Source organism: Corvus kubaryi, unplaced genomic scaffold, assembly GCF_017639235.1.
Source record: "Corvus kubaryi isolate FWS band 111438036 unplaced genomic scaffold, C.kubaryi_AGA036_p1.0 37225, whole genome shotgun sequence".
Lineage (NCBI taxonomy): Eukaryota > Metazoa > Chordata > Aves > Passeriformes > Corvidae > Corvus > Corvus kubaryi.
In genome coordinates, this window is record NW_024581064.1 from 1 (window position 1) to 21,010 (window position 21,010).

The window sequence follows — 21,010 nt, forward strand, 5'->3', positions numbered from 1 at the left end:
ACGGCCGGAGCCGCTTCCCCGGGGCCTGAGCCGCTGCGGGGCCACCGGCGGGACCGGCCGCCACCGGGACGGGCTGCGAGGACCGGCTATGGGCGAGCCCTTGGTGTGGCGGGGTTCCCTCCGCACTGCCGGGGTCAGACCTCCCGTCCCGGGGCTCGGTGCCGAACGGGGGCAGGTCAGAACCGGCCCGTTTGTGTGGAGTTTCTTCCCCCCTGAAACACCGAACATCCCGGTGCCGGTAACGGCAAAGCAAGGAGGAATTCGGCACCCGGGGAGGGAGAGCGGGGGAACCTCCCGCTATTTCGGGGTGCTCGGCCACCGCCTGCTCCGGTTTGGGGGTGACCGGGACCCTCCCTCCGTCACGGTTCGAGTGTGGTCAGGACACTCCCGCCATCCTGTTTGGGGTGACTGGGACCTTCCTGCCATCCCGCTTTGGGGTGACTGATATCCGCGCGTGTTGCAGCTGGGGCAGGAGATAAGCGGGATCTCCAGCGGCTCCCTTGGGTGCTGTGACACCGGCGCTGCCCCGGGAGGGCGGGTGGCTCACGGGGCACTCACAAACGGGGACTCGGGCCCCCCCCCAAGACACTCCCCCAGCAGCTGCTGCCCTGTCCCACCACTGTCACCACCACTGTCACCACCCCCGCGGGCTGTGGTGAGACCCCCAGGGCTCGGAGCACGGCTGGGCTGGATCAGGGCCGGGAGGAGGCTGTGCTTAGGGTTCCCTTCACACTGCTGGGGTGCAGTGGAGGTATGGAAATAATTCCACTGAGCGGGAACGCCACAGGGCAGTGAACTGGGTGACACTTTTCATCCTGCCCCGCTATTCCGGGTTGGGAGCTGCATGTCCCCAGCTGCTGCCCCACTCCAGGGTGCTACTGGGGAGCTGAGGAATGGGACAGCCAGCACTGGGGCAGCCAAGGGACACAATACCAGCTCTAAATACTTGGGAGATAAACACCGGGGAAGGGGAAGAACTGCTGAAACCAAAGGATGGCATTGGCAGAGGCCTGGGAACACCACAGCAGAGAGGAGGCTCTGCCACCGGGACAGTGGGGCCAGAAAGGGTGATTTTGGGTCAGCTGGTGTCAGAAGGGTCTTCTCCTGCCTGGATTTTCCTGGATTGCTTTGCTGAAGGCGGGGCTATGGAGGCAGCTGGGATGAAGGGAAGGGGAGCACCTTTGGGTGGATCAGTGCCATTCCTCAGCAGCCACGCTCGATCCTCCTCGGCAGGAATCGGCAGAGCCCTGAGCACCGGCTACTGCCGCCTGTGCCACGGGAAGTTCTCCTCGCGGAGCCTGCGCAATGCCTTCGGGAAGGTGCCCGTGCTGGGGGAGAACTCGGAGAAGCAGCGGCGCGTGGACCAGGTGTTCTTCGCCGACTTCCAGCGGCTGGTGGGCGTGGCGGTGCGGCAGGACCCCGCGCTGCCGCAGTTCGTCTGCAAGAAATGCCATGCCCAGTTCTACAAGTGCCGCAGCGTCCTCCGGACCTTCATCCAGAGGGTGAATGCCTCGCCCACGGGCCACGCCAAGTCCAAAGGAAAGTACGTGGCCTTTCTTGCCTCCCGGGAGCAGCACGGTGCCGTGTGTTGCCACGTGGTCCCTCCATGACCCTCAAATCCCACTGTGCCACTCTGGTTTTTGCAGGAGCAGCGGGGTCGAGGCGCAGCCGGGGATGGAAGGAGGTGCCTCCTGCCTGGGTGAGTGCTCGCTCCCCTTTTCCTTCTGCCACGCCACCAGTGGAGGGCTGGGGTTGATGGGTGCTGAGAAGTGACCACATGCAGGAGGGTTCTGGTGTCCTTCAATAGGGCTGGTTCTCCTTCCTCCCTCTGGCTTCCCAGGAGAATCTTCACCTTCCTGAGCTGGGCCAGATAGGCACAGGCTCACCTCAGGGTGGGAAGAGCAGGCAGAGCAGATTTGGGTGGCAGTGCCAGGCCTGTCCCAGCTGCTGTCAGGCACTGGGGACAATTGGAAATACCCTGTGAAGCAAATGATGGAGGGAGGTGGTGGAATCGCTGTCCCTGGAGGTGTTTAAGGAAAGACTGGATGTGACACTCAGTGCTCTGGTCAGACAGAGTGGTGTTTGGTCACAGGTTGGACTCAGGGATCTCAGAGGACTTTTCCAACCTCAGTGGTTCTGTGATCCTGGCAGGCGCTGGGGCTGCCCTGCTCCAGCCCTCTGGGTGCAGCCCCTTGGGGTGGCTCCCACCTGCCTTTCTGGGGCAGCCCGGGGGGGAGCAGATCCACATCCCCATCCCCCCCGTGCCCAGGCCTGACTGTGCTGCCTCTCCCCTGGCCAGTTGACTTGATCACGTCCAGCCCGCAGTGCCTGCACAGCCTGGTGACGTGGACGCACACGCACGCCGGGAGCTGCGACTCGGTGCCCGGGCTGCGGAGCGTGCTCTCCTCCGAGTACTGCGGCATCATCCGCGCCGTCTGGGGCTGCGGGGACGGCCACGACTACGTCATGGACACGGACTCGGACTGCAGCTCCGTGCTGCTCGACAACGCCCTGTCTGTCAAACGGGAGTGGAGCAAGGGCACGGCGCAGCAGCGCTTGACTGACAACGGGGCCGGGGCGGACAATGCCGAGGCTGTTCCTGCTCCCAAAGCCCAGCACGCTCCAGTAAGGACAGCTCCTTGCCAGCAGCCCGCCAACAAAGGGACCACGGCGGTGCCACTGAATGTGGAGAACGAGCCGCCGCAGGACAGAGACCCGTCTCCCTCGCAGCTGGACAGCGCGGCCTCCGTCCGGGAGCAGGCCCTGCTGCAGCCCGTCTCCCCGCTGAGCACTGCCACAGGTAAGGGGTTTGCTTCCTGATCTCCCTCCTGGGGAAGGACAGGGAGCTGGAGAGGTGGCCCAGGGAGCAACAAGGGGCTGGGCCCTCTCCCTGGAGACTGCTGTTCCTCAAGGAGGGCGCAGATCCTTCTGGGCAGTGCTCAGCGATTGGCCTCTGATCAGGGAGGAGGGCGCTGAGCCATGCAGAAGGGACAGGGGAACACGGGGTCACCCTGCTGGCTCTGTGTGCTGTTCCCCTTCTGATAGAGGGGAGACCCTGCTGCCGTGCTCTTTCCAGAGGTACAGGATGGTCACTGGTTCCCCAGCACTGTTTGCTGGATGTTTCTTTCGGCTGGACCCTGAAGTTGGGTTTCCCTGCTCCACAGCAGCTGATGCTGAATCCCAGGAGCCCCTTCTGTCCCTAAAGGAAAACTGCTGGGTGAACTGCCCCAAACGCCACTTCCAGAAGTGAGGAATTAACACCCATTTTGAGTTGCAGAAGGGGGGCTGTGCTTAGCTCCCACACCCACGGGAGATGTCCGCTGCTGGACACAGGAATGGCAGCTGGGACTTGCCTAGGGACAAGTCTGTCAGTTATGGGTGTCACAGGAGGAACCAAAAGCTGCTCCTGGGAGTTGCAGGGTCAAGGTGGAGCACAGGGAGAGCCATTTCTGGGCAGAGGGGACAGTTTGGTTTAAACAGTCATTGATTGCCACGGAGCATGTGTTCCCCACGGTGTGACCACGCAAGTGCACCCGGAGCAGTCGGCTCCTCCTCGGCCGACGTGGGTCTGCTGCTTTTCCTTGTAACGCACCGTGTTCTCCTTCATTCCCTAGGACAGTTGAGTGGGAAGCAGGTTCTGTCTGCAACGTCGGATGAGCGGGTAAAAGACGAGTTCAGTGACCTTTCTGAGGGGTGAGAGAAGAGTGGGTTTAAAATAGCCTAAATGTCTTCTTTGCCAGTGTGAACTCCCCAACCCAGAGACCTCTTTTTCCGCCAGCGTGGGGGCTCAGAGCGGTGGCTCTGCCGCAGCCACCGTGGAGCTCGTGGCTCTGAGGCTCTGAGCTCCCTCCTGTGCTCTGGGGGGTTTGCACACACGTGTGCTCCGTGCTTGTCGGCTGCTTCCAGCAATCCTGGCCCTGTTTTGTCCCCTCTCTGCGCTGGGGAAGGAGCCGTGCTGGGAGATGCTGCTCCAGCCCCATAACCCCCGGACAGTTTCCTCCGTGGCTGGGGCTGCGGGGGAGCAGTGGGAGCGGGAATGCAGGCACGGGGTGGCACGAGGAGAAACCACCCCGTTTGCTCCCAGGGAAGCGGGAGGGACCTGGCAGCTCCACGGTCCGTTGTGAGCAAGGATTTGGCTCAGTCCAACACAGGTGTTTGGAATGGGGCTCTAAATACACAAGTGCAGGCGTTCCGAGTCTAAAGGGCCAAGTGCAGAGTGACTCCAGTGTCAGCTGAGCCTGTCAGCTGTCACATTAAAAGGGCGGCAACAATTTATTGCCTATTTCCTGTCTTCAGGAATTAATTGCTTCTTGTATGGCTTAAGGCCTAAAAGGAGGAAAAAGAAAAATCCAAATGTGGCTGTTACATTTGAGGGAACACAGAATGACCTGCAGCTTCATTAACCTGCGCCAGACAATTACACGACGTTCTTGCTCCACAAAATTCCTTTTCCCGGTAGAGGAAGCGGCAACCACATCCCTCACCCATGAATAGATCCTTTCAGTAACAGCCGTTTTTTTGTTCTCCTGACAGTGGTTTGATTATTCTTGCAGAGTTTTAGCCCTAAGAGGTCCTGATTTGGGTCTTTGCTGGGTTCACCGGCGCTGTGTTTGCTCGGGGAGAGGACGGGGAGGAGAACACGTGGAGCGGCCGCCGTGCTGTGCCGTGGGGGAGATGGATGTGCTGGGAATGGGGAACTGCTGGTGCTGAGGGTCAGCCCGAGGTCACGTTGGTAAAGGGCAACTTCTCTCTCTCAGGGACTTCTTGAGCGATGATGAAAGCGAGAAGAGAAACGTGCAATCTTCAGATGACTCCTTCGAGCCTTACCCCGAGAAGAAGTAAGGGGCTCTCGGGGTGGGTGGGGGGCGGGTGCCCACCCCCACAGGGCCAACATCTCTTTCCTTATGGCTCTGTTCCCTACACATTCCTGCCTGGGGGCCACGGAGGTGCCCCCAAGCTCCCCGTTGGGTTAAAGCTGGGCCGCATCCCTCATCCCCAGCCTGGCACAGCCACAGCCCAGCTCATCTGCCTGGGGCTGTGTGTGCTCCTGCTCTGCCAAGTCATAGTCAGCTGTAACAACTGGGGACACTTAGGTGGGTCTAAAACCAAGATCAAGTCTTAAACCACTGTCCTGGTTCTTTCTTGGAGGGTTTCTGGCAAGAAAAGTGACAATAAAGAAGCAAAGAAGGTGGAAGAGCCCAAAATAAGGAAGAAGCCAGGGCCTAAGCCAGGCTGGAAAAAAAAAATCAAATGTGAACGGTAAGGAGAGGGTCTGGCAGGGCTGGACCGGGCTGCAGCCCCATGCCCACACCACCTCACACACCTCTGCTTGCAGGGAGGAGCTGCCCACCATCTACAAGTGTCCTTACCAGGGCTGCACCGCTGTCTACAGAGGGGCTGATGGCATGAAGGTGAGCTCAGGCTCTGCTCCTGTCCCACACTGGTGGCTCCCACTACTCCGGAGCCACTTCCATGTGAGCAGAGGATCCCTGATGGGTTTAATTCCCCGCCCTGCTCTACAGGAGGCAGTCAGTCACTAAAAGCAGCCTGCTGGGAGTCCTGGCCTTTTCCAGTCTGCTCTGGCTCTCCCTGTTCCTCCTGCCACTGGCTCACTGCCCTTGGAACAGGCTCCACAATGTCTGGCTAAAGCCCCTGCTGCCAGGGGTAGATCGGGATGCAAATCCTGGTTTTTCACATGGTGGTCTCGGTGTTCAGGGATCCAATTTGCTCCCTGACAGAAGCTCTGTCCTTGCTTTGCAGAAACACATCAAAGAGCACCACGAGGAGGTGCGGGAGAGGCCCTGCCCTCACCCTGGCTGCAACAAGGTGTTCATGATCGACCGGTACCTGCAGCGGCACGTCAAGCTCATCCACACAGGTGTGTGCCAGCAGGTGACAGGTCACAGACACCCCGCACCTCGTGGCACCACGGTTGGAGGTGCTGAGGCTCTGGGCGGGGGTGGCACCTCACGTGGGCCTGTGAATGGAACAAGGGGCACACAGAGGAACGCAAGGCAGGGAAGGGGTTCAGACTCCCGCAGGGAGCGTGGGCAGCTGCGTGTGCGGGGCACATTCCAGGAATGCAGCAGAATCCATGCCTCTCTCCTGTTGCTCGTGGCAGAGGTACGGAACTATATCTGTGATGAGTGTGGGCAGACCTTCAAGCAACGCAAACACCTCTCGGTCCATCAGATGCGGCACTCGGGAGCGAAGCCCCTGCAGTAAGTGATTCCACCAGGGAGCAAAGGGATCAGTCACTGACCCTGGCACAGTAATTCTGGGATACAAACCCTGCCTGGAGCTGGCAGCATCCTGGCTGGATCACTTTAAACAGAATGAATGAGGAGAGGGTCATGGAGCACCTCTGCTATGAGGAAAGGCTGGGAGTGCTGGGCGTGTTCAGCCTGGAGAAGATTCCAGGGAGACCTCAGAGCTGCTTCCAGGGCCTAAAGGGGCTCCAGGAGAGCTGCAGAGGGACTTGGGACAAGGTCCTGGAGTAACAGGACAAGGGGGAGTGGCTTCCCACTGCCAGGGGACAGGGTTAGATGGGATGTTGGAAAGATATTCTTTCCTGTGAGGATGGTGAGGCCCTGGCACAGGTTGTGGACTCCCCATCCCCGAAGTGTCCAAGGCCAGGTTGGACAGGGCTTGGAGCAATGTGGGATAGTGGAAGGTGTCCCTGCCCATGGCAGGGGGTGGGATGGGATGAGCTTTAAGGTCCCTTCCAACCCAAACCATTGCAGGATTCTGTGATTCAATAAATGTCCATCCCCAGCGCCTGCTCCAGCCCCAGCGCTCTCCCCTGGGCTGAGCGAGGCAGCACCAGGCTGGTGCTGAGCCCCCTTTGCCTTCGGCAGGTGTGAGATCTGTGGGTTCCAGTGCCGCCAGCGCGCCTCCCTCAAGTACCACATGACCAAACACAAAGCAGAGGCAGAGCTGGAGTTCGCCTGCGACCAGTGCGGGAAGCGCTTCGAGAAGGCCCATAACCTCAACGTCCACATGTCCATGGTGCACCCTCTGACCCAGACTCAGGACAAAGCCAAGCCGCTGGAGCCAGAGCCCATCCTCCTCCTCACTACTTCAGGGACTGCGGAAGGCCAGGCGGTGAAGCCAGAAGTGACTGCACAGCCCGAGCCCACCTGAGGGGCCGGGGACGCGTGCCCAGCCCAGCCCCGTAGAAGCCGTACGGCAGTGGAGATTTTTAATCTACGTTTTAGTCTCCCAAAGAACTCCGTGGAATTAGCTTCAGCTTGCTCAGAAAAGGCTTGTTCTCATGCAGTGGTTTCCATGCTCACGTCTGATTCAGCAGTGTTGTACTAAGAGTGTCTAATCCCAGGGGAGGGGACGTTGGCAGCACCCCTTCGTGTCCCCAGCCCCACGCACACGTTGTAGAAACCAAGTTGGCCACGACTGTTCCCTGCCTGCACAGAGGTGCCCTCGGGGGCTCAAGGGGGACAGAGGACAGCGGGACAACTTTCAGGAGACATTTTGTTTTGGAAAAAGAAGAAAAAAAAAAAAAAACCAACATAATTATGATTCCCAAAGCAAGTCTAAACTGAAAATTTGTAACCTACTTTTTATTGTAACAAGAGCTTCATGGTTATGCTTGTAATAAATTATTTACAAAGTAATTTGAAAAAAATGGCCCAGGTGCGAAAGGTGGCTCCTTGTGCTGGGTGTAATGGGGGTGTTGGGCTGGGTGTGTTCCTCAGAACAGTTCCAGCTCTTCCTCCAGCTCCATGTCCACAGCAGGCCGTGAGAAGTGCAGGAGGGTGGCTCCCAGCTCCGGGTCAAGTTCTTCACAGGTGCTCAGGAGCTGGGGAGAGGGCAGGGAGCCGGTTTAGATCTGCTCGTGCTTCCTCAAAGCTTCAGTTCCAGCTACACCGGAGCATTTTGCTGCCTCTCAGCCAAGCACAGGCAGAGGAGGGGGAAACTTCCACTCATGCCTTTGGCTGTGCCTGACACTTCCCTCAGCCCAAGCGGGAGTGACCGCACGAGGGCAGGGTTTGATGGGCTGGGCACGGTGGAGGATGTGGCCATGGCACCGGCTGAGCACCAGGTGTCCCCCTGCTCCCAGGTGCGTTAGGGAAGCGGGATCAGTGCCCGAGGGAGCCGCAGCAGCACTCCCAGCTCACACACCGGGAGAAAAGGGAGAACGCCTGCACGTACCGGCTGTGTGTTCCCAAAGCTCCGGGCAGGGCAGTGGGGGATGGCTCCCAGCAGGAACCGCCGGGCTGCAGAGATCAACTCCAAGGGATCCTGCACGACACGGGAGAGACACAGCCATGGGTGCCCGGCAAAACGTCTCCCTCAGCACAGTCCCTACTCCAGAAGAGAAGCAGGAGCCACAACCCCACCCCTGAGGCTGTCACAGCTCAGAGGGCAGCGGGTGTTTGGGGTTTGGGAGCACCCCAGGGCCTGCTGCCAGCAAAGGCACCTGCACGAGCTCTCTGCTCTGCACAGGAAGGTGGGAACAAGAGGGATACTGCAAGTGCTGCTGCAGGGGAAGAGCTAAAGAATAGGAGCAGTTACAAGAGGTTTTAAGCTGAAAAGGGGTAGATTTAGACTGGATATTAGGAAGACATTTTCACTTGTGAGGGTGGGGAGGCCCTGGCACAGGGTGCCCAGAGAAGCTGTGGCTGCCCCTGGATCCCTGGCAGTGCCCAAGGCCAGGTTGGACAGGGCTTGGAGCACCCTGGGCTTGTGGAAGGTGTCCCTGCCCATGGCAGGGGATGGGACAGGATGAGCTTTAAGGTCATTTCCAATCCAAACCATTCTGGGTCTGTGATAGAAAAAAAGAGTCCAAGCATTGCTTACGTGCTCTGCGGGGTTTTGATCAGACTGTGGCAGGACTTGCCCTTCCACAAAGAGCTGGAGCAGCTGGATGTACAGCTGGAGTGCCACGCCGAGGAAGGTCGGATCTCTCTGGAGCAGCTCCCGGTGGAAGCAGGGGGTGAGGCTGGAGGAGGTCACACAGGGGCTCTGTTAGCTCTGGGTCCATGGGACACACACAGGCACAAGGAAAACTACAGCTGCTGCTCTGCCCTGTGTGATTTGAGTCCCACTGTGTGCAGGGCCACCCCAGGAAGCGAAGGTGGCTCCAAAATCTTGTGTTTGGAGCACAAGGCTGAAGGAAAACTTCTAACTAAGTTCTTTAGCAAAAGACACAGGGCTCCTTAAACAGCATCGTGCTCTGATGAGGGGTCCTCTCCTCCGCAGCTCAGCTAAGAGGTAACTGTGCTCACCTACGGGCCAGCAGTGCTGCTGCCTCCATGCCAGCTGCTGTGGATGCCAACCCTCCCCCAGAGCCCCCTCACTCCTCCTTCCCAGCCCAGCAGGAGTCACCTGTAGAATGCCAGGGGCAGGAGCCGGGTGTGGCGGTCCGAGGCCGCGCTGCGCAGGACATGGCACTGCCCAGGGCCTGCGAGGACAGGGAGGAACACTGAGCACCTTCAGAGGGCCTCACATCACCTTTCACACTTCTGGAGCAGCACAAGGGCTGCACAGTTTCCTTCCAGCCCACAATAAATACGGGGGCTTGGGGGTGCTAACCAGCAAGAGAAGCAAGTTGTCCCCTCAGGCTTTCTCTACCAGCAGGAACAAACCTGAGTTCAGTCATTCCTGATCATCACTTGGGTCTGCCAAACTCTGGGGTAGAAGCAGGATGTTTTCTCAGCTTTCACACAAGTGTTTTTTGTGCTGCTTCCAAAGGGCCAGCAGCCCCTTCTCCCAGGGACACTCCAACTCAAGGGATGGGTCACCCGTCCTTCCACCCCTTGGGGACAGGACTCACCTCTCTCTGCCGAATGGAAGAGCAGGAGCCAGGATGTGCCCCTCTCTTCCAGGCACTGCAAGATCTCCAGGGACCATTCCAAAGACATCTGAAAATCCACTCCTTCCTGGGTGTCAGAAAGGAGAGGTCTGGTTTGTCTTGGGCTGTAGTTACACCGAAGCAGAAAGGAACCCCCACAGGAGACTGCACATGAAGCGCTCTGCTAACAGACCTGAAGAATTCAGCCCAAGTCCTTCCCCTCACCTGGCAGCCTGGATTCCCCCAGGAAACTGGGCACCAGAGCAAGGCAGTGTCCTCCTCACCAAACCAGGCCACCACAGGGCTCAGCTGAGAGAGGGGAAAGCTGCACCGTGGAATGGTTTGGGTTGGAAGGGACCTTAAAGATCATCCAGTCCCACCCCCTGTCATGGGCAGGGACACCTTCCACTAGCCCAGGTTGCTCCAAGCCCCATCCAACCTGGATTAATCAACAGACCACTGCACGTCCTACACCCACCCCACTGGAGCAGCTTTTGTCCTCTCTAACCTTTCTAGTGACGTGTCTTGGGATTATTGTGGGGTTTCTTTTTTCATTACTCATTTTACATGGATTAACCTCCCAGCTCTGTCTGCTCAAGATGTTTCTCTCCTCCCTGGCTCTTCCCCCAGACTCTCCCACGGGCAGACTGAGACCAGTTGGTTATTTTTGCCTTGAATCTGCTCCCTGATCCCATCTGTGAGGTGACTCCCCAAACGGCTGCACTTCAAAGCTGAGGTGACAGCAAAGGGACAGAAACAAGCCTTCACAGGCAGCAGGATGCTCAGGGCAGGCAGCTGCTGGAAGTTCCTGTCATCTTTGCTCCTTCGCTTAATAGCATTAAACCATTTGGAAACTAATGTTCCTCCTCGCTGGGCAGCCCTTCTCCCATGAAGTAGCACATTCCAGCCTGAGGAAAAACATCATCTGACAGATGTGAGATGCTACACAAAAGCTGAGCAAGACATGAGGTTCCTGAACTACCTGGGAGGTGTGAAGTCTGAAGAGGAAACTGAAAACAGTAAATCATCCAGGAGGAGAAATGAAAGTAGTGAAAAGGGAGATAACGTCAGTGAGAGGAAAACACAGGTTTAATCTGATGGGAACAGAAGGGCTTTCAGCAGGCTTGTCTGGGGTGTTGCTGATCCCTTCCTCCTGGCAGAACAAGCTCCTAGCCTTCCCAGTGCTGCTACAAAGCATTTTCGGGCAGCAAACCAAGCTGATCAGACACATCCACTGCCATGAGAATTCCCTCGGGGCTGAACTCACCTTTGGTGCTATTCTGGCTGAGATGAGATCCAGGAGTGAGAAGAACAGCAGAGCAACAAGGAGCTGCAGGGGAGAGAGGCTGCCTGTTAGTTGTACCTGTAGTGATGACCTGGAACTCGACCTTCCCAATCAGGGAATACAAACATCTCACCAGGTACCTTCCCAGGCTGGACCTGGATGAACTACAGAGTGTTTCACCTGCTGGGACCCCAGTTCCCCTCAGCCCTCCCACGGTTCTCACTGGCCCTGGCACCCTCCAGGAATGCTGAGCTGAAAGCTGCAGCTGTTCCCCGTGTACCAAGTGTGCTCAGTGACACCAGGTTCTGACTGGCAGCTCCTGGCTCCAGACCAGCACCAACAGTGGAGGAGTCAATCCCACAGAAGAGGAGCTGCTGCCTGGAGCAATAAAACCTCCACAGTAAACACGAGGCCCAGGTTCTGCTTCAGCACTGGCACCTGTGAGCCTCTGGCACAGGGACACTTCCCGTGCTGAGCTCTGATCCTGGCTCTTCCCTGGAAAATCCACAGCCAGAACTGCCAGGCAGCAGCCCGGCTTCCTCCTCAGCAGAGCCCTCCGGGGAACTCCCCTTGCACTGGGGTGACAGGCAGAGCCATTTCCTGGACCAGACTTGGGAAAACCCTCAGGAAATCTGTCTCTGGGAATCGCAGCATAACTTCCCAGAGTCCCTAAGATGCCTGTGCTGCTGTCTCACAGACTTCCTGCATCTCCTTAACTTTCCAGCCAAGTTGCCCGAGCTAAAACCCACAAGGACTGCTGTTGTTGGAGGGAGAGGGAATCCTGGCACGCCATGGATGGAGCTTTCCATCACTGCAGGGCCCTCTCCAGCTTCAGCTTTTAATGCGGCTGTTGAGAAGCCCTCCCTGACTTCACAGGAGCCAGAGTCTGAGTTAAAACTTTAAGCTTGGAACAACTTTGCCTTTAGGATAAGAATTTAGCAACTGGCAATTTACAGCCACCTTTTATCAACTAGCCACCAGCAAGATTTCCCAACAGGGATTACCAGGGATGCAGCACTATCTCAGGACAACTTCTCTCAGTTAAAGACCTCCTATTTCTAGTTTTCAGGTGTAGGGAAGAGAAGACACATAAAATGCACCCAGCCTTGCCTGCTCTGCTTCAGCCCCCAGCCTCTCCAGTGCCTCCTTCCCTCGTCCTCGTGGTGACTGCTGCAGGATGGCACTGTGGAGGAAGGCAGCTGAGAGCCAAGAGGGGTCACAGAGAGGGAAAACTGCTCCTGAACAAAGGAACCTGGGAAACAGAACAAACATGTCAAGGGTTTGGACATAAAAAAGGGGAAAAAGCACAGCTGTGAATGAGGAGGAAATCGGGGAGTTGGGCAAAGGTGCAAGTTTGTGACTGGGACAAAAAAGTAAATCATTCTCTCCATTTTGTTTTCCCTGTAGTTGGGTGCTATCTGGAGACAGCTGTAAAAAAGCCAAAGTCTAGAAGCAGACAGAAGCATTCCCAAATCTCTTTTATCAGCAGTTGGACAGGCAGTAACTCTACACTACAGAAGCATGTGATTATCACCTGCCATAACCTGCAAGGAGATTCTTACATAAACTCCCAGCTTTTGGAGAAAAGCTGCAGGGCACTGACAGACCGTGTAAGGAGAGGTAAAGAAGGAAGCAAGCAGCCAGTGAGCAGCTTCAGGAGCCAGTGAGCAGCTTCAGGAGCCAGTGAGCAGCTTCAGGAGCCCAGATGCCCCAAATCCAGGGAGCAAAGGGTGCGGCTGCTCCCGGGAGTGACTCAATGCCTGCGGAGGCTGTGCCTAACCAGGACTCTGCCTCCCAGCCTCCTCTGCAGAGATCCCCTTTTCCCTGTGGGGAAGCACTCTGACCCACATTGCACACAGGGCCAGACTAAATAATTAGAATGACCCATTTTGAGTTTAAGCCCTGCAGAGGAGTCTGTCTAGAGCTGTCCTGCAAGCCTCAGCCCACGTGAGCATCCCATCCTGCCTGGCCTCCAGGGCTGGTCCCTCCAGGACAGCAGCTCCACGCTCCATCCCTCACACACACCTGGTGCCTGAGCCATGCCAGCTCCTCAGTCTGTCCAGTTCTTCTGCAAGTGGAGCCCCAAAGAGTCTCTTCCACTGAGAGCAAAGCACTGGCTCCAGCCTCGGCCACCAAAGCTGGGGACAAAGATGGAAGCCAGCAGCATTAGGGGTGGGGCCTCAGTGGTTGCTTGCAGTCTGGTACAGCCAGGTACTCAAGGAAAGGTTTTTCCCCTCTCCTTAGTGAAGAAGCCCAGGCTGTACATGCACACATCAGAAATGGGAGAAATGTCACGCCCTGGAAATGCAGAGGCTCACACCAGGCTGCCCTGGGACTCCTCTGGCAGGAGCAGCCAGAATGAAAGAACTGTTCCACAGAGGTGATGGCCACGCTCAACACATGCACCAAAACCTGTGTAAAACTGCACATGAGGAGTTACACACTGGAGAGAGAAAAAAAAAAGGGATTTTTTGGCATTTTGGTTGCAACCACCAGCCCACACAGTGCATCAGAGACCAGGACAAGCCTCCAGCTCCCCTCTCTGGAACAGCCCCTGTGGCAGCACCCCAAGAGCTGGGGTCAGTGATACCAAGGGCTCAAAAACACCCTGCACATTTCCAAAGGCTTTAAGAGTTTCTGCTGGATGTTGCACACTTAGATAGTGTTCAACACAAGGTCTGAACTGGTGCTGCATTTCTCCCAAAATCAGAGAGCCAAAACGAGATCAGTTACCGCTGCAGAGAGGAGCACCATGGGACACTTGGTTTGACACTTTGTTAGAGCCTCGTTGACCCCTTCTGCTGCATCCTCACAGTCCAAGCTGGCATTAAGCAGGCCCTGGAAGAGGACAAATGACAGGGTGACTCCACACATCCCTCTCTGCTGCTCCAAGTCCCTCACTGAGCGTGTGTAAACTGATCTGAGATAACTGTAGGGGTCAGCACGGCTCAGCAAAAGAAATGTGTACCAACAGCTCCTTCCCCCACCAGCTTTGCTGCATTGTATTAAAATTCACCTCCACCACTACTTCCTCCTGCTGCTTCCCCTCATCTTCCTGGATTACCGCTCTTCTCGGAATTACATCAAGGGTTCTCAGAAGGAGGGTACAGAGGGGACACCTCGTGTATCAGGAGGAAAGCTCTGAGCAGGGACAGTGAGGCAGAGTGACAAAAGCAGCATTACCCTGAAGAAGTGAGCTGTGATGTCGTAGGAGAGCGCGTACCCTCTGGAACAGACGTTCTTCTGCAGGAAGACATGGAGAGGGAAAAGAAAATCATCATTCCTTGCCTTTGGAATGTGATTTCCTTAGAGCATTTCGGGTGTCTGGCAGAGAGGGGCTCAGGCAGCACAGAACCACACCGTGAGTCCTGCAGGCCAGCTCAGGTGGCAGGAACGTGGTTTCCACATAAAGCACTCCCACGGACCTGAGCTGCACGGCCCCCACGTCCCTGCCCACCCCGAGCCCAGGGCGGCAGCAGCAGATGGATTAACAGTCTTGGGGTGAACAGAGGTTTCCGGCTGTGCCTAATATCACAGTGCAGGAGGGCCTGGAAAGGCCAGTCAGGACGAATAAACAGAAATCAGCTGTCCTTGGAGCACAGAGCAGTGTCCTGAGGCAAATGACCTTCCAGAAAGCTGCAGGGATGTCCCTGGGTGTTTCTCAGGAGGATGAGGAGGATCTCACTCTACAGCAAAACAGTTCAAGGCCCTGGCATGACAGAGGGATTGGAGAAGGGCTCATGCTCAACCCCTTCCAGGCCTCCATGGAAACGCTGGAGGTTTGTCTGTAACCCACTTCACCAAACAAAGCGACTCCCAAGGATTTGCTCTCAATAGTGTAAAATGCCACCAAAGTTCCAAATGAATGAACCCAAAAGTCACAGAATCATGGAATGATTTGGGTTGGAAAGGGCCATGGGTAGCTTTTCTGGGTAGTTTGGATGCGACCTCCTTCCCTAAATTCAAATGTGAGGTCTTTGTCTAGAGAATTTAGCAATCACCACTTGGCTCACGTCACCTACCAGCTCCGAGTTCACGAAACAAAAAAAGTCATCACAGTCCAGCACTGTTGTGTTTCCTTTCCAGCACGTGGTGATCAGGGTGGATGCAGGGAGCCCGACCAGAATCCTTCAGTAGGGAAGAATGAAATATTGAGATTACTGTCAGGGAGAGAACCAGCCTCCCCATGAAGATGTGTGACACCCAGCCTGCTGCAGGGGCGACTCGTAGCCCAAGATGGCCCATGGAAACACAGCTAATTCCAGTGGGTGCCAGGGAATAAGTGTCCCCTGCACAGTTGTCCCCATGACATCCAGTGCCACTGTCCCTTGCTGTGGAACCAGAGGGGAGGACACTGTACACAGCACCCTGCCCCGAGCAGCAGTGTTGCTGGGGGCATTCCCAGCTGCTCAGGCCTGCACTTACCTTCTGTGCAGCAGCAGCTCCTGCTGCCTCCACAGCTGCTCTCCCAGAGCAGATCCATGCTGGCTGGCTGTCAGTCTTCCCCGGAGAATCTCGAACAGGAAGTGTTTCTGGGCAGCTGAGCAGCCAGGAAGCAGCTTTGGCCTGCACCTCAGCTCCAGCACCAGCTCCTGAACAGGGTGGTGGAGAAACCAGTGAGGGCCACACACCAGCCTGCTCTCCAACCCTCTTTGTTTCTCTGAAGCAACCAGAGATGAAAAATAACCTCTCCCCATCCCCACAGCACTGCCCACACGTGAGAGCTGAATGGAGCCTTGCCAACAGCGAGGAATGAGGGAATACTTTGGTCAAGTTCAAGGACTGAACATCCTCAGAGTCTGAAATCACCTGCAGCCTGCAGAGAATCTCCGGGCTGACCGATATCTTCGACTGGCCACAGCCACCCAGGTCCAGCCTGAAATTAGGGGACACACGAGGTAACTCACCCTGCTAGCCCAGGGGACAGCACAGTTCAAATACAGTCAGATGCTTCAGATGAACACAGAGCTCAGACATTGTGCCTTAAATAAGCTGTAGCTGAGGCAGCAGCTCTGCTCTAACCTCCCTCCTCATTTTCCAGCTCCAGCCACGCCCCCGGGGCATTGCTGCTTGTCTGGCCGAACAAATCTGAGTGCAAAGTCAACTTAAAAAAGACAGCCAGACGAGGGCCTCTCTGTGGCTGCAGCCCCAGACCTCTGTCACCTAAAGCAAGAGGCTTATGCTCAGACTGGTGAGTCACACGGGGCCACCTCCCAGCTCCCACTTCCAGCCAGACCAGAAGGGAATGGCTTCCCCAGTCCCACGGAAGGGACAAGCTCCCAGTGCACAGCCTCAAGGCCATTACCAGAAGGGGAAGTCATGGCACAGAATACCTCTGTGAGGAATCCAGGATGGCATCGATGATGAGTCCACAAGCCTTCTCCAGGTCTCCATCACAGCCACCAGCAGCAGAAGGTGCAGGAAGGTACCGCTGATAGATGGCCCAGTAATGGAAATCCTGTCTGCAGTAAGGAAAAGGAGGAGATGGGAAACCTACTGGAATGGTGCCCTTCCCTTGATGTAGAAGGAAGCTCACACATCAAGTGTGATGAGTGATGTGTGCTCAGATAAAAGCACCATGTAAGTACAGACATGAAGAGTCCTCCAGCAGACCCCACCCAGCTCTGGCTTCCAGAACAGGGAGGGTTTGTCACAAGTTGTTTGGAAGGGCTGCACATGCAGGCTGTGTGGGTGAGCCTCAGAGAACCATGGAATGGCTTGGGTTGGAAAGGACCTTACAGCCCATCCAGTTCCACCCCCTGCCATGGCTCCACCAGTCCAAGCCTGGACCTCCTCCCATCCAGCCTGGCCTTCCCCAAGTAAAAACATACACAGAGCTCATTCCAGCAGTGCTTGAACTCAGGACAAACCACAGCAGGCAACAGGCATTTGTATCCTGCAGCAACTCTTCATTTACTTCCTGATCTTCAGTGTTTTTCCCTAATTTTGATGGGAGACTCTTGCACTATTCCCTTTCCAACAGAGCCCCTTGGCCCTTACCTTTCTGAAGCAGAGAGGATGTCCTTTTCAGGGCACACTTCCAGCTCCATCAGCAGCCACTCTCTGAAAGATAGCTGGGAAAAACGAGGATTTAGGAGCAGGGAAGAACACCAGGGGAAATAACTTGAGCAGAACAGCCACCTGCTGCCCCACATAAACCCCACCTTCACTTCCTCTCCAGACACAATCCCGTGTGGATTAAGAGATATGAAACAAGAGACATCAACCCAAAGAAGTTCCTGTCCTGTTTCTCTTATTAAAAAATTCAAGCTAAAACCCCACTGGCCTTCAAAAATTCATGGAAATCCCATAAAGCCTGTCCCACGCACACCCATCCCTTTGACATTTCCAAACACACTCATCCCCTCCGAGCCCAGATACCAGGATGAACGGGTGTTATTAGAAATAAAGGTAAAATGAGCAAAGCTCAGACAGGCGGTGTGAGCATCAAAGACAGGTTCTAACACAGGGGTGTTCCAGCCCTGGACACTGAGCCAGCCAAGCACAAGGACTCATTCTAGGAACACCACAAACTGCTCTGCACAAAGACAAACTGGTTTTAGAGGAAGTGTGTTAAAAAAAAGAGAGTCTGTCAAATCAGAGACTTTGCAAAGGTGGTACAAAGAGAATAGCTGAGGTGCTTTGAGCGAGGCTGAGCCAGGCAATCCAAGGTTCACAGGTGGCTCGGGGGACTGGCATTTAGACAAAGCACCAGAAAAGCAAGGATTTCCAGTTATTTGCCTCTCCATCACTTCACAGAGAGCACAGCAGGGAGCCAGGGTGATGGACAGGCCTTTGCTCTGCAGTGCCTGAGCTTCTACAGCTTGCCAAGCTTCCTGCTTTTCCAAGAAGTAGGACACAAAAGTTTTACCTCTGGTTTTCTCTTTCTACCTTATCATCCCCATCAACATCCCAGCCCACATGACTCAGCTGCCAGACAACTTTTCAGGTATTTCGTTCTTACTTTCAGGCATTAAGTTCTTACAAGAAGCTTTTGATCACCAATAAGGAAATTGCAAAGGGAAGATCTAAAAAGGTGAGAATCAGATGGTGAATTTGGGTGATGGAAAAGATTTGTACCTGGAATGCCTTTTCCTCCAAGAGCTCCTGGAAGCGTGCTTGCTTCCACAAACACAGGCTGGCTCTCCTGTAGTTCAGAGAGGGGCAGGACAGGGAACTCCAGCTGAGGGCAGCTTTGGCCTCGTCACACAGGACTCCCCGAGCTTCCAAGCTCAGCCGTGGCACGAGGTACTGCAGCTGGAATGGAAACATCACACCCTGCTCATGGCAGGCCCAGAGCCACCTCTGCTTGTGTGGAACTGCCAAACAAGCAGAGGCACCAAGAGCTAGGAGGGGAGGGCACCGAGGTGTATTTCTACATTGTTTTCTTGGTGTGATACTTGCACAGGGACCTGCAGCAGGAAATTGGTAATAGCAAAACTTCTTCCCTTTTACCTTTTTAATCAGGCCAGCGGGAATCAAGGCACAAAAATCTTCATAAGAGCAGGATGAGAACTTGCACATCAGATAAGTGGCTGCTGCAGTGCAAAACCTGAGAGAAAAGGAAAGAACTCCATTGTCTGGTTGGTTCAACCACCTCCACAGGCTCTGGAAATCCTCCACGGGAGCCTCCCAAATCCTCCCAGCATCCCAAAAACCTGGGGGAGCAAGGAGGTGGCGGATGCCCCACCTCACCTCAGGCAGAAGGCAAACGACTCTTCTGTCCTGCACACGAGCAAGGAGCTCCAGTACTCTGAAACAGAAAGGGCCTTTCCAGGAACAGGCTGAGAAACCCCAAAACTGGCTTCCACTCCAGGAATTAAAGCTCTGCATTCACTTAAGTGAATCACAAAAGCTGCTAGTCCTAAAATATGAGCGGCACTGAGGGAAGGACCCTGAAAGGGAAAATAAGTAAAGAACAGGAGAGATATTTTTGGTAACTTTGTAACATTTGTAAATTTTTTACATCTTCTTTGTCTCATTGTAACAGTTTAATATTTCATTTTTAATACTATAACACTTCACTTGTATTATTGTAACATTTTGTACCAAAACAAGGTTTCTCAGGGAAAAAGCTCAGGCTTAGTGAAGGAGCAGAGCATTGTTTCTGCCCACCGGTAGTGCAGCAACAACTGAGCAGATGAGAGACAACCCGCAGCAGAATGGGAGGTTTCTCCAATACAGCAACCTGAAATAACTCACTGTAAATTCAGATTTTGGTATTCTCAAGGCTTTTTGGCTTCTCTGACAGCTAATTTAGTCTATCAGCCTGTTATTTTCACCCTTGCAATATCACAGGGTAGAGGAAATAAACCAAGCAATGCTTTAATAACAAAACCATGCACTCCTTCAGCCCAGACAGGAGTATTTTAATTTTATTTTTTAATTTTTACAGCTGAGTTATTCAATGTGGAAGATTAGGAATGAAGCATCCTGCCATTTTTCTTTTGTCTCTTTCCTAAACTTGCCTATTTTAGCTTCTGTTAAAATGTCTCAGAATGCATTAACCTTCCACAAGTAGTATTTCTGTAGGGAAAAATTCTCCTCACATTCCTGAGGGCAACTTCATACTCTTTGACCAAAACAGGGTATTTTTTGGAAGCCTGGAGGCTGGTGAGGTCCCTCCACAGTGCAGCCCAGACAGGTCCATGCCCCCCAGCTCAGGAAATGGAGTAGGATGGCCTTTAGCACCGTAGGATTCCTGGCTGGAAAGCCGACCTGATGATAAATAAGCTGGCAGAGCCTGCCCAGGAGTGCAGGCAGGAGATTCCTGTGTCCACACATCATCTTCACCACCAAGGAGAGGCACGGGCCCTGCCTGCAGAGGGTGAAACCACAGGCTCATTAAATTTATCCCCAACACAGGAATAGGTAATTAAAAATGCTTGAACACCCTGAAGCTGATGCATGCTTGTCTGTAAACACAGCACAATTATCATTCCACTCACAGGCTCAGAGGAAGGGGCACTTTTGGGGTTCTTGAGCAGAGAACCCCTACAGACATGCCCCCCACCAGTGCCCTGCCTCACACAATGGATGGCATCTCAAATACTTGTTGTCATCTCAGCAGGCCAAGGTGGCCTCTGAGGTGACAAGGACAGGAGGAGCTGCCTGGGGCACAGTCAGAGCACAGGGTAACCAGAGGCAGAGCAATAAATGGGATCACAGAACAAAGCAGAAAGGAATTGCTATGACAAGGCCCTGCTGCAAAGCAGGGGCAGGGAGGGAGGGAGGGATTTTCCCACCCAGATAACAGAAAAGCCCATCCTCAGAGGAGACCAGTGGGAGCTGTCCTTAGACACCATTTCCTGGGACTCTTCGTTTATCACAGCGACTTTTCAATCAGGTTTTTAACAGTGATTCATTTGCTCCGGCGCAAAGCAGTTCGAGAGAGGGAAGGATGCCCTGGCTGCCAAAGCACGCTGCCCTCCGGAGAGCACCGCGGCAGCTGGGATCCCAGCCAGCTCCTCAGCACGTCCTTGTTGCCCAACAAAGTGATTTTCCACTGACATGTTGCCCATAATGTTTACAGGCTCTGCTATGTCGAGGAGGAGCTGACTCGCAGCAGTGCTTCCAGTGCAGGGGAGTGCTGCCTCTCCCTCCTCGGCCAGGCCAGAACCAACCCGAGTCCTTGCCAGGGGGAAGCGATTCCAGGACAAAAGGGATCCCAGGACAAAAGGGATCCCAGGACAAAAGGGATTAGCTTCGCTGCCATCCACCACCACTGGGCTGAAACGGGCACTGTTTGTGGGGGGTGTTTAATCCCTGTCACAGAGCACAAAGCAGAGCCAAAGGCCACTTTGCTGAAAGGATCTGTAACCACAGAGAAGAAACAGGTTTTATTTACTCATGTACCTCAGAGTGAGGTTCTTGGAGGGCAGAAACTCCGGGGGAAGCAGCCTGCAGCTGCCAGC

At 55.0% G+C, this 21,010-nt stretch overlaps 2 protein-coding genes across 4 annotated transcripts in view; one reads left to right on the forward strand and one right to left on the reverse strand.

The window, feature by feature from the left end:
- The first annotated feature begins 114 nt into the window (after positions 1-114).
- ZNF276 (zinc finger protein 276) lies at positions 115-7,642 on the forward strand. Its single transcript, XM_042022826.1, has 10 exons — positions 115-1,543; positions 1,647-1,699; positions 2,300-2,800; positions 3,615-3,693; positions 4,758-4,838; positions 5,149-5,259; positions 5,336-5,411; positions 5,761-5,878; positions 6,122-6,221; positions 6,858-7,642. Exons 1-10 carry the CDS (start codon positions 894-896, stop codon positions 7,141-7,143), a joined length of 2,055 nt encoding a protein of 684 aa, XP_041878760.1. The 5' UTR covers positions 115-893; the 3' UTR covers positions 7,144-7,642.
- The window catches only part of FANCA (FA complementation group A), a 32,570-nt gene continuing 19,111 nt past the window's right edge, over positions 7,552-21,010 (reverse strand). For 2 of the 3 annotated variants that reach the window (XM_042022824.1, XM_042022825.1), the window contains exons 25-43: positions 19,815-19,914; positions 18,792-18,991; positions 18,552-18,648; positions 18,177-18,353; positions 17,097-17,170; positions 16,430-16,558; positions 15,906-15,972; positions 15,522-15,688; positions 15,119-15,224; positions 14,280-14,339; positions 13,830-13,934; positions 13,122-13,234; positions 12,207-12,348; positions 11,079-11,141; positions 9,794-9,899; positions 9,346-9,421; positions 8,818-8,959; positions 8,170-8,259; positions 7,552-7,816 (exon numbers count right to left, since the gene is read on the reverse strand). In XM_042022824.1, coding sequence (XP_041878758.1) covers positions 7,709-7,816; positions 8,170-8,259; positions 8,818-8,959; positions 9,346-9,421; positions 9,794-9,899; positions 11,079-11,141; positions 12,207-12,348; positions 13,122-13,234; positions 13,830-13,934; positions 14,280-14,339; positions 15,119-15,224; positions 15,522-15,688; positions 15,906-15,972; positions 16,430-16,558; positions 17,097-17,170; positions 18,177-18,353; positions 18,552-18,648; positions 18,792-18,991; positions 19,815-19,914 — 2,122 coding nt within the window. In that variant the 3' untranslated portion in view covers positions 7,552-7,708. The remainder of the gene's footprint in view (positions 7,817-8,169; positions 8,260-8,817; positions 8,960-9,345; positions 9,422-9,793; positions 9,900-11,078; positions 11,142-12,206; positions 12,349-13,121; positions 13,235-13,829; positions 13,935-14,279; positions 14,340-15,118; positions 15,225-15,521; positions 15,689-15,905; positions 15,973-16,429; positions 16,559-17,096; positions 17,171-18,176; positions 18,354-18,551; positions 18,649-18,791; positions 18,992-19,814; positions 19,915-21,010) is intronic. The other variant, XR_006015162.1, reaches the window with a different exon arrangement.

Coding starts and splice junctions, on each gene's coding strand:
- ZNF276 (XM_042022826.1), top strand. CDS start 894: ATGGGACAGCCAGCACTGGGGCAGCCAAGGGACACAATACCAGCTCTA. Junction 5,260..5,335: donor AAAAAAATCAAATGTGAACG/GTAAGGAGAGGG, acceptor CTCTGCTTGCAG/GGAGGAGCTGCCCACCATCT. Junction 6,222..6,857: donor TCGGGAGCGAAGCCCCTGCA/GTAAGTGATTCC, acceptor TGCCTTCGGCAG/GTGTGAGATCTGTGGGTTCC.